The sequence below is a fragment of the Cervus canadensis genome, chromosome 4 (genome assembly GCF_019320065.1).
Source record: "Cervus canadensis isolate Bull #8, Minnesota chromosome 4, ASM1932006v1, whole genome shotgun sequence".
Taxonomy (NCBI): Eukaryota; Metazoa; Chordata; class Mammalia; order Artiodactyla; family Cervidae; genus Cervus; species Cervus canadensis.
In genome coordinates, this window is record NC_057389.1 from 82,229,686 (window position 1) to 82,242,164 (window position 12,479).

At 39.7% G+C, this 12,479-nt stretch overlaps 1 protein-coding gene across 1 annotated transcript in view; it reads left to right on the plus strand.

Annotated features, from left to right (window-relative positions):
* Positions 1–247: 247 nt before the first annotated feature.
* The window catches only part of SLC27A6 (solute carrier family 27 member 6), a 71,414-nt gene continuing 59,182 nt past the window's right edge, over positions 248–12,479 (plus strand). Inside the window, exons 1-2 of the mRNA XM_043465962.1 lie at positions 248–775; positions 8,664–8,867. Coding sequence (XP_043321897.1) covers positions 250–775; positions 8,664–8,867 — 730 coding nt within the window. The 5' untranslated portion in view covers positions 248–249. The remainder of the gene's footprint in view (positions 776–8,663; positions 8,868–12,479) is intronic.

Here is a 12,479-nt window from a genome sequence, read left to right on the forward strand (position 1 = left end):
CAGTGTGTGCTGTGCTGGATTTCTCGATCCCCGCCGGAGGCCCTTGAGCTTATCTCACGCTCTAATTGCTCATCCGCCGGGTGTCCTAGGCCTTATCCCCAGCATTCTTTGGAGCAACTTCTGTGCAGAAGACTTTTCACTCAGTTTCGCAAGAGTTCTTCTCCCTCCCATAAAGGTTGGGGCGAACTGCAGGTGCTAGCCCTGCACACTGCAGACTGGTCTCCGCAGAGAGGTGCCCCCGGGAGAGCAATGGCAGAACCGGGATCTGGGCTGCCTTCTGGTCTTGCGGCCCCCACGTTCCTGCCCTGGCTAACAGGACTAGGGGCTGGAATGGTCTTCCTGAGCTTCTTGCAGAAACTCCTGTACCCTTACTTCTGGAGTGACCTCTGGTACTTGCTGAAGGTGATTCCCCGTGAACTTTGGACAAACAGGCACAGACAGCAAGGGGAGCTAGTCACTGTCCTGGATAAATTCCTGATCCAGGCCAAGAAGCAGCCCCAGAAACCTTTCATCATCTACGAGGGAGACATCTACACCTATGAGGATGTGGACAGGAGAAGTAATCAAGTTGCCCATGCCTTCCGGAACCATTCCCAGCTGAAAAGGGGCGATACTGTAGCTTTGCTGATGAGCAATGAACCAGATTTCATTCACGTGTGGTTTGGCCTGGCCAAGCTGGGCTGCGTGGTGGCCTTCCTCAACACCAACCTTCGATCGGTCTCCCTCCTGCATTGCGTCCGCAGTTGTGAGCCCAGGGCCCTCGTGGCGGGTGCAGGTAGAGTATGTGAAATGATCTGCTTGAGCAGAATGGCAGCCCTGCCTCCTAGCCCCCACCCCGACCCGCACCCCCCACCCCCATTTTTTTGTTAGAACCAGTTAGCAACTAGTATCCTGGGTATGTGATGAAGTGTGGATGTTAAGGGTACAAGTGGTTTAATTTCCCCTTCCCTCACTTCAATCACTGTTGTAGATGAATTCTTCAGGACAGCTTCTGAAGAGCTTTACTGAAATCTCATACTTTTCTGAAATATTGTTTTAGCAAAGGGATGGGATGAGTCTAAGGGGCATATTTTACTGTCTTGATACCTTAAGTGAGTACAAGAACACAGAGAGATAGAGCTTGCTAAGTTCTAAATTTTGTCAGATCTGACAAAATTATCTGATGTGAAGGAAGACGATTCTGTTTCATTGTTAAATACCTTCTGCCTCTAATAGTAGCACTATCAAGGTTGACTGCCTTTGCAGAAGAAACATGTTTAATTAGAAGTGCATGAATTCCTGTCTTCATGTCTGCTCTTATTCTGCATTGCCTGCAAGCTAGGATTTGCCTGGTAAAGTTGGACTCCCACCTCCCAGCCAGTGGCAAGCTCTTGGCAGACTCTCAGTCTCTTTCTCCCCCATCTCCTTACCCCACTGGTGCATCATTTTATTTTTCTTTCACTAAGTGCTGACCTTTTTCCCCTCCCCTTGGATTTAGGCTTTGGATATGTATACTGACAGTGAACTATAAAGAAAAGTTTTTGGTTGAGTGCCTGACTAATGAAGAACCTAGGATGATAAGTTGCATAACAGGGGAAGCGAAATATGAAAATTGATAACTTATTTGGTATAATCTAAGGGGTTTATGCAGGAGAAGGCAATGGCACCCCACTCCAGTACTCTTGCCTGGAGAATCCCATGGACGGGGGAGCCTGGTGGGCTGCCGTCTATGGGGTTGCACAGAGTTGGACACGACTGAAGTGACTTAGCAGCAGCAGCAGCAAGGGGTTTATGCATATGCTTCTTTCATGAGGGTAGGAAGATCATGGCAGACCTTAGTGAAAGTATTTAAGTATTTTAGGTTAATAGATACATTATGACACCTCATATGGACTTCTCAGATGACACTAGTGATAAAGAACCTGCCTGCAAGTGCAGGAGACATAAGAGATACGGTTTCGATCCCTGGATCAAGAAGATCCCCTGCAGGAGGGCATGGCAACTCACTGCAGTATTCTTGCCTAGAGAATCCCATGGACAGAAGAGCCTGGTGGGCTATAGTCATATAGAATCTTTAGATTCACAGAGAAATATGGGGGGGGGGGATCTACATTTATATACCAATGATTTATAAAGTATAATACTGTCTGTGTACCCTTTCTTATATAATTGTATATCATATGAAAATGAGTTAGCCAATATATAGTTCAAGAAAAAAAAAGGTTATTTATTCAAGGCTTTCACTTTTGCTTGTTTCATTTATCCTTCCAGCTCAATTTGTGACTAGATGAAGAAGCAAAATGTTTGTTCTTTTTAATTTACGATTATATTTTTAATGGAAAGGCATTTTATTTTAAATATAGCAATGTGTACATGTCAATCCCAGACTCCCAAATGTGTCTTATTACTCTTAAGGACTGATTTTATCTTAAATTACTGGAGTGGAGAAACCAGAAAGCCTCTCTTGTGGTTTCTTGTTTTGTTTTTTTTATAATTCAACAGTCATATCTTCCAAGATTGAAATTCAGCTCGTCACCTTGGAAAGAGGTTAGCTAGTATGATAACATTTCTTTGAACTGTAGCAATAAGTAAAGTAGTCACACAGAGGTTCCATAACATGGTGAGGCAATGTTTACCTCTTGTGCCATGGGCAGTAATAATATGAATAGAGCAGGGAAAACGATCACAGCAGTTCATCTTTGGATATATTCTGACATTTTAGTTGCTCATTCTAATTTAGATTGCAGTTTCTGGAGCAAATCTAAACCTTAAATTGTGCAAAGAAATTAGTAAAGCCATAAATTCTCTCTAGAAGAGCAAACTAGAAGGGCTGCAGTATCTCTGAAAAGATTTCTGTGGCCATGATGTTGAGGTCAACCTGAGAAGCATCCCATATCCTGTCTCCTGAGGGACTCTTCCTGAAGTGTGTAAGGCTGTTTAACTCTCAAAATAGAGTTTTCAGACTTTGGTGTTGACTGAGCTATTGCCCAGTTAGGACCAATTAATTCTGCAGTTCTACTTGTCCCAGCTTTAGCTTTGCTTGCCAACAACTAATTGCATTGTTTCCTTGTTTTTGTTTTTAACATTACCAGACAAGTTTTGTATATGAAAGCCACATTGGGATGCTGGAATTTTAAGCCAAACATGTTTAATTACTTTGCTCAGTAAGTAGGTACCTGGAGAATTCAACCTTAAATCCTAGTAACAGTTCTTTATAGCACACTTCCAAAATATATAAATAGCATATGTTTCTTTCAAAAATGGGACAGTTCCCTTTTAATTAACTACTAGTTTTGTTGTTTTGTTTTGTAAGACAGCATAGCTTCCTTCAAAGTCACTTTTCTGTATTTGAAGCTCTTACCCTGAAAACTGTATTCTTGGCATCTTGAGTCTAATCCATGAACAATATATACATATAGTTTTTAGAACTTTACATTTCAGAGTTCTTAAATTCTCATTGGATGTTTCTAATGGAAATGTACTATTAAATCCTTATATCTTACTATTAAATCCTTATATCTCCAGCAAGAGTGTATTGAAGTGGAAAGACCAGACAGTGGTTTAGATAAGCTGGACAGCCCCAGGCCTCACTTCTGATCTGCCACTTCTTAATTGTGTGGTTGAAAAACAATCCTCAGCTGCTTTGAGTGATACTTTGCTTTGCTGTGAACTGGTGATAATACCATCTCCTTCACAGTGTAATTCTGAGGACTAAATGGCAGAGTTTTGGTAAAGTGACTAGCTGAGTCACTAGTGCATACGAAGTAAATCCTTGGTGAATCGAAATAATTGCTATTATCATTGTAAAGTCATTGGAGGCTTTTACTAAGGGATTTCATTTGAATTTTGATGCTACATTCTAATTTGGTATTAGCTGCAAAAAAGACTAGTAAATCGTCTGTTTGGTCCAGGACCTTTAACACTTTGCTATGTTTTAGCAAAATTCATAAGTTATGTAAAACCAGTGTCAAACAAGTTTTATAGGCAGGCCAGATAATGTCCATGGTGGTCCATGGTGGTAGATGACATTACAATCATGACAGTTGCCTGATAGTTCTGTCTCCAGGATAAGAATAAACATTATTCTTGCTCTAGTTGTTGCTACCAAAGGTCAATGTTGCCATTTACTCAAGGCTGACTATGTAAAAGGTATACCCAGTACCTCTTGAAAGGCAAGCGCATAGCTATATTTTAGAAACTGAGAGGAGAAGAAGTGCTCCTAGGGTCTAGGTGCAGAACAGACCCAAAACCTGGTCTCTCATCTAAGGCTCTGCTGTGTTATACATTATGGCCCAGTGGTTTCTGGGGCTGTTAATCCCCTTTTGCTATAACCATGAAAAAAATTGCATTCCAGTTATATAAATATAGGAATATAAAAAGTTGCATTTAGGAGAGGCAGCACAGGAACAGGAACCTGGATTTTCTGATGGTGTGCACACCTCTGTCTTTGTCCTCGTTTCTGCTCCTGCGCGTTTCCTCATCTCCATCTTTCCCCTTTCTCGTCCCTTCCCTCCAGCTCTCCCTCTGCCCTGCTGCTTTCCCGTAGCTCTCTCTGTCGTCTTTCACCTGATCATCTACTTGGTTTCAATATTTTCCCCACCAATCCTCTTGCCTCAGGCACTGTGCGCCATGGCTCTCTCAGTGACTTAGTGGAATGGTAAAGATGTGTTTGCCAGATCACGTAGAGGTACTTGTGCAACTTGGAGGAATTGGCCAAGAGCTCAGATGTAAGCTCTTTGAGCTGAGGAAGTTTGTTCTCTTTGCTGCTAAATTTTTAGAACTTAGTGTAAAAGAGATGCTCAATAAGTATTTACTGCCAAGATGAATGGATAGGTGATCGAATGACCTAATGAAAAACTTTAAGGTACACAAGGGGCATTCAGTAACTCTTCACTTACTTGCCTGTTTTTGCCCAGGAATTGTCCCTGTGCTGTTCTTCTGGTGGCTGATTTTGGCAGTAGATATATCAATGAGTTACTGGTTATGTTATTTTATATCAGTGTGCTAAATGTTAGAATCATGACTCCCTGAAAGTCAAACCATTTTAAGCTTTGTAGTCTTTAGTTTCTAGACTTAGTATCCACAAAATTTCAGATTTACTTGCATTTTTGTATTTTCTGGGCTCAGCAGTAAAGAATCTGCCTGCAGTGTAGGAAATGCAGGAGACATGGGTTCAATCCCTGGGTTGCGAAGATTCCCTGGAGAACGGCATGGCAACCCACTCCAGTGTTCTTGCCAGGAAAATCTCATGGACAGAGGAGCCTGGTGGGCTATGGTCCATGGGGTTGCAAAGAGTCAGACACAGCTGAAGCGACTGAGCATGCATGCATGCGTGCATGTATTTTGTACTCTCTCCTTTCTCAGTGTATCACATATTAAATCGTTATAATTATAAGTAAATAACTGAAAAGTATACATTAATATTCCCCTGGACCTTTATACTTTAGATTCAATAGTACGTTGTGTCTCAACCTTCTGGGAAGGGTTTTGTTTCTTTTCACAAGAAGCACACTCTTATGTCGGTTCTCTAAACTTAAAATAATGCGTGTAGCATTGCCCTGTCCGTTTTCATGATCTGTTGCATTCACAATGTGCAGGGACAAATGTTCCAGTTAACAATCAAACCATTGTAATTCTCCAAATGACTTTCAACCGTAAAGATATCTGCTTTTCAAAGACCAAGAGGAATAGTTGGAGGAAAAAATAAAAACTCTTTAAGTTCTATAGAAAGTAAGACGTATTCAGATAGATGAGATGTGGCTCATGTGAACCTGTATTATTTTATCCATGTACTATGCTAGCCTCAACATATCTATTTTCATTTTCAAGGCATTTCTATACTTTTATGTAGAGTAGAATGAATGGCTGTTTTGCCTTTTTTTTTTTCTCCCATTTTAGACTCAGCTAGGTCAAGGATTACCTCCATTCCAAAAATATATATATATATATAACTAATTTTGATTGTTCATGATTTACTAGTTGGAAAAGGTAGTATTCTAAGCATGATACAATTTAATCTTCATACATTATAATGAAATTGACTAACATGAAATTGACTTAGAAGATTAAATTGTATCTCCTCTGATTCCTAGGAATCCACTCACTTCCTTTTTCTTGTAAAGGTCATCACTCTTAGTAAATACTATGATTTTTTAGACTCTACAGTTCCAACAAAGATTTTGATCCACAGTTTATCATATTGTAGCTTTCTTGGCACCTATTTTGCCAATTTATTACATATATTATTAAGAACATATAAAATTTGTCTTGTTAATTTACAGTTCCAGGTGACATATTTGAAGTTAAGGGAATGAAATGGGTCAGTTCAGGCTTCTACTTATACATTCAAAATGCCAGAAAGAATCACTTAAGCAAAATCTAGTGCTAAAAATTAAGAGAAAATACAAAGTACAAATCATTTGCTTGTCTTGCTTTTTCATTTATTTATGACTCATCCTTCCCCCAGCATTCCTTATGATTTTTTCACTTCTCCTTCTTACCAAAGCAATCTGTATACAGCAATATGCTGTGTGTGCTCAGTAGAAAAAGATTTTCCTCTGGAACCTGACATCTTATTTTATTTGGATTTGTTAAAAAAATTAAAATTAACTCAAAAAATTTCAATCACCAATTTGCCTCCCCAATCCTAACATATCAACTCCTTACCATTTTTCTGTGTTTCCTTAGTTTTCTTATGAATTTCCCAGTCCAATTTGATGTATTTATCTTGCTGCTTCGTTGTAATCAATCTGGATTATAGATTTTGAGGATGTAAATCATGAGTTTTTTTTCAAATGTTTTGTATTTATAGTAGAACTAAGTCAGGGCTGGCAGATGGCTTTTTGAAAGAACCAGACACTGCTTTACACTTCCAGAAATGTTTAATGCAGCACCCTGAATTTAACTTTAAAATAGAATATACCTAGTGATTATTTTTTAATTCTTGTTTAAAAATTATTTTAAAAATGTACTTAGATCGACAGGTCCATAATTATGTGGACTTTACCATTCTGACCAGGGTATATTTTACATTTAGTTGTATTTTTTATCATTGGCTTCATTTATGAGGTAATATGTAGACTTTAGAGTTAGTTAGACTTAGGTTAGACTAACAGTTCTATTCACCAACTTGTGACCTTGGTTGAGTTAGCTTCCCAGGGCTGCTGTGATAACATGACACAACCTGGGTAAGCTTAAAATAGAAAAATTCATTCCCTTTCAGACATGGGGGCTAAAAATACACAATCACAGTGTCTGCAGGTCCATGTCCCCTCTGAAGGGTCTAAGGAAAAAAATCTTCCTTATCCTCTTCATAACTTCTGGTGGTTGCTGGTGATCTCAGGCATTCCTCACATTAACTCCAAAAGGCCACTGTTTAATGTCCCTGTGGATGTTAACATAGATTTTAAGATAAATAATGTAGCACTCAGAAATCCCGTTTATCTCAAAAAGTATGATGTGTTGTAGGACCATGAAAATAAAGCTGCAGCACCCATGTAGAACAGGAAAGTGGTTAAAGATCCATCTTAAAGGAAGGGAGCATTACATTTTAAAAGAACTTAATATTGAGAACTGTTTGTCTGTCTACTCTGGGGGAAAAAAAAAAGATGCCTGACTTGCTTATACATCATCCAAGAATGATGATGCCCTGCTTGTTTTGTGTCCCATAGAGTGCCAGGTACCCTCACACTAAATATTTCCTCCTCAAAGATTTGCACCCACCTTCCAACTCCCTCCTTTTCTACCAGTATTGTCCTCCTGGAGAGATGACAGTTTCTCCTACTTTGAAGATCAGATTCAGAAGGTCTAGTTCAGTCTCCCAGAGTACCTACACAATCACTCTTTGGTTATCTGTACAGTAGCTGATTCCTGAGATGAGTATCCCTTTACCTTTCTCAAGCCTGGATTTCAACCCAGACCCTTGAGATTGTGAAGACCCCTAAGCTCTTCAGGCCTGAAGACACCCGCGTTTGCAGTTTTCTACTCTTTTATCTTCTTTTTTAGCTTGATGCTGGTTCTAAAGAAGCCTTGGATCCCACTGCTACTGTGCACTGTGAATCCTGCCACCTTTTCTGGAAAAGCATTCTTTTGCTTTAAAAGACCTTTTACCTTTAATAATTGTGATCCAGAGGAAAGAGCATCTCTAATCTCCTCCTCTAACTTTTCACTCTGAAATGGCCTCTAAGGCAGCCTCTTGTGAATCCATAATCTGGAATCTTGTGCTTCCGGAGCAGTCAGATGTTTCTCCTGGATTGTTGCATTACAGTGGAACTGAGGAGTGACAGACAGATGGCTTTTTAGAATAATGAGATACTGAGTTGTATTTCAGAAAGAATGTTCAGGGCAGTGTCCAGAATTTAAATTTAAGGCAAATTACAGAAACAGAGTTTTATTTAAAAATGGGAGGGGGGGGGCGGGAACATAGCCTGGATAATGGGATCTCCAAATTTCAGTTTGAATTGGGTTTTTTGCATTGATGAAATCAGGTAATAACTAGATTTTCCTTTAAATTTGTCATGTTGAAACAGAATCATAAAATGGCTAGGATGTTACTTATCCAATGTGAAAAGGAAGTTGGCATTGTATTTGCATTTCATCCCTGTTCCAACAGGCAAAAGAATGCACAAGGTGAGTGGTTTGAGATTTATGTCTTATTTACTTATTCCTAATCCTTTGGTTTTTAGAATTTCTAGAAACTATAGAAGACATCCTTCCAAGCCTCCCAGAAGGTATCAGCGTTTGGGCAATGAAAGACTCTGTTCCACAAGGCATAACTTCACTCAAAGAAAAACTGGACACAGCATCTGACTGTCGGGTGCCACGCAGCCTCCATGCCATCTCAAACACCAAGACTCCTTATCTTTATATTTTTACTTCTGGAACAACAGGTATGATCCATTTGCTCTTTAAACTTGAAAAGAACACAGTGTATTATATTTGAAAAGCAACCGGTTTGGACAAATCTTTGCCATGTGTAGCTGTAACTGAGCAAAGGACTTGAGTACCCAAGGTACAGAAGGCCAAACTCTGATAGCAGGAGATTGCAGAAAAATAAGGATTTATTGCAGCCCACCAAGCCTCAGAGCCACTTCAACTTGACCTTTGAGTTGGGGGTTTCTTAAAGGAGAAGAATAAAGAAGCTGGGGTTAGTCATCATCTTGTAACAGTTCTGTTGACAGTTTTGGGAGTCAGGATGTCTCTGGTTTACAACTCTGGCCAGGTGGTCCATGGCTTGAGGGTCTGTGAGCTCATCTTGCCCTGGAGAAACAATGTGTTAACAATATCTATGATAACCACTTTAGTGCTTTAACTATGTCATCAGCCACAGCAATTTTAGTCATCTGACTCTGGTTGATTACTGTTCAGTTCCCTGGGGATTGAGGTCAGAGGGGACAAGAAAGGGAACAAAGCTTTGGATAGAGAGTTGGTAAAAGAATTTGGTTTTAGTGGGGCTCAGTTTCATAGCTACAAAAAATCTGAGAAAGCATGTATCCAAGAAGACCTGGGTTTCTTTAGATCTTTGAACTCTCAAACTTGGATGGAAAATGTAATTGCTTTACCTTTAGCTTGGCAAGTCACCATGTTCACTTGGCCATTGTTGCAAGTGGAAAGATTTTGAAGTTTGGTAGTACAAATGGCACTGGAATATCTGAAAACTTGATCCAGCCCAGTTACTCAGAGTGTGAAATTTGGACTGCTTCTTTGGCAGGATCTTTGCTAGCTTCCCTTAGATGCCTGATATATAAATGAAAAGATGTTTAAATTTTGTAATCACCCTTCTGAATGAAAAAAGCCATTAGTCTACTTTAAAACAGGTTTCTATATTCTTGTATAAAATGTTAGTTCCTAAACACAATCCAAGTATAGAGTGCCATTTAAATACCTGTAGTAAGCTCTCCTGGTTTTCCCTGGGTTGACTGGAACATGTGAGAAACAGGAAATCTTGAGGTCTTTGTATGTTTGGGGGAGGTTACAAATCAGAATCAAGAAACTAACTTTCCTTTTATCAGGTAAACAACACACACACACAGAGAGTAATGAAACTACCTGGGAATTCAAAAGAAATGTTAAACTTAATTGATTCTGAGAAAAATTCAATGGTATTTATGGTAGTTTGAATAACCTTTTGTAATTGATTTGAAGATGACCAGGAGTTTGAATTGAGGTGTGTTAAAAGCAGGGTACAGTCCATGGGGTTGCAGAGTCGGGCATGACTGAGTGACTTTCACTTCACTTCAAAAGTATTGGTACTTATTTCTTATGCACAGGTAGTATTGTAAGCAAAACTACTATTGCCTAAGTAAAGTTTTTTTACTTTGTTCTTTCCTTTTTCCTCTTTGGAGGCTAACAATAATCTCTTTTATACTGGAGATGTGTTGTGCTTTTTGTTGCTGTCACTTTGTTTAAAACAACTCTGATAAATGAACTGGGAAATGCTAATGTGTATCAGGTTGTCAGCACAAAGATGACCTGACTTGACTTTGAAAGAAACAATAAAATTTTGGAAATTATATCTTTGAAAACTTCCAACAGAAGTTACTTGACAATTTGTCTTTACGCTGTTTTCTTATAAAAAGTGACTCTGGTCTTCAAAACAGTCTTTACCACTCTCCTCTCCCCGTAACCCTCCTCACCCCAAAGAGAATAGTGTGGAGCAGACTATTAACAGCTCCTGTTCTTGAAGATTAAAACCAGTGTTTGATACATTTGCACAACAGGCTGAAAGCAAAAGCACTATTAATTTTTTACTTGATATTTATTCATATTAAAGTAATACGGTACAGAGATGAAAATGCTAATAGTTTTAGAAATATTAGAGAAAAGTACCCTGCTTACCTATTCCCAAACCAATTGCATTTGGTATTTTTTTTTTTTTTTTGGTCATTCAGTCACTAAAGTCCAACTCTGCAACCCCATGGACTGCAGCGTGCCAGGCTTCCGTGTCCTTTACCATCTTCCGCAGTTTGCTCAAACTCAAGTCCATTGAGTCAGTGATGCCATCCAACCATCTCATCCTCTGTCATCCCTTCTCATCCTGCCTTCAATCTTTCCCAGCATCAGAGTCTTTTCCAGTGAGTCGGTTCTTTGCATCAGGTGACCAAAGTATTGGAGCTTCAGCTTCAGCATCAGTCCTTGCAGTCAATATTTGGGGTTGAGTTCCTTTAGGATTGACTGGTATGATCTCCTTGTTGTCCGAGGGACTCTCAATAGTCTTCACCAGCACAGATCTTTCTGTAATCATCTCCATATATCTAAATAGCTTGAGAATTTTATTGGGTACTTAATAGGTGCCCCCCCCCAAAATAGGTGCTGCTTGTCCACAATGGAAGATGAAAATTTTATCTTCTTTCTTTACCACTCTCTCCCTCCAACTCAGACTTTTTCCTCTGGTACAGATACTGTCTCTCCCTGACATCACTCTATATATTGTTTCATCATAAATATTGGTTTGATAGTTATCAGTATCATAACACTTTCTAGCTGCCCTCCATAGTATAATAAAATATATTTATTTCCTTTCATGTAAAACCCTTCCCAATCTGGAATCGATCGTTTGTTTTTTCATTTGCTTGCTTGGCTTTCTCTACATCTATGACCAGTCTGTACCCATCCTTCTATCAAAAAGTAACTCACCTTTAGACATTGAAAAGCTTGTCTGTATTTTGTCAAGCCTATGTTCTTGTTGTTGCTATATTTTCTTTTGATTGGGGTATTGTTGCTTTAGTTCCTCTTTAGTTCTTTACTGTAGAGGAACGAAAGAGTCTATTGATGAGGGTGAAGGAGGAGAGTGAAAGCCGGATTAAAACTAAATATTAAAAAACTAAGATCTTGGCATCCAGTCCCTTTACTTCATGGCAAATGGAAGGGGGAAAGGTGGAGGTAGGGACAGATTTCCTCTTCTTGGGCTTTAAAATCACTGAGGATGGTGACTGCAGCCATGAAATTAAAAGAAACTTGCTCCTTGGCAGGAAAGCTGTGACAAAGCTAGACAATGTGTTGAAACAGACATTACTCTGCTGACAAAGGTTCATATAGTCAAGGCTGTGGTCTTCCCATTGGTCACATACGGTTGTGAGAGCTGGACCATAAAGGAGGCAGAATGCCAGAGAATTGATGCCTTAGAACTGTGGTGCTGGAGAAGACTCCTGAGAGTCCCCTGGACAGCAAGGAGATCAAACCAGTCAATCTTAAGGGAAATCAACCCTGAATATTTGTAGGAAGGGTGGATGCTGAAGCTGAAGCTCCAGTATTTTGGTCTTTTGATGCAAACAGCCAACTCATTGGAAAAATCCCTGATGCTGGGAAAGATTGAGGGCAGAAGGAAAAGGATCAGAGGATAAGATGACTGGATGGCATCACCCATGCAGTGTACATGAACTTGGGCAAACTTTGGGAGATGGTGAAGGACAGGGAGGCCTGGCATGCTCCAGTCCATGGGGCTGCAAAGAGTCCAACACAAGGAGCAACTGAGCAACAATAACTACATAGTTGCTTTACAT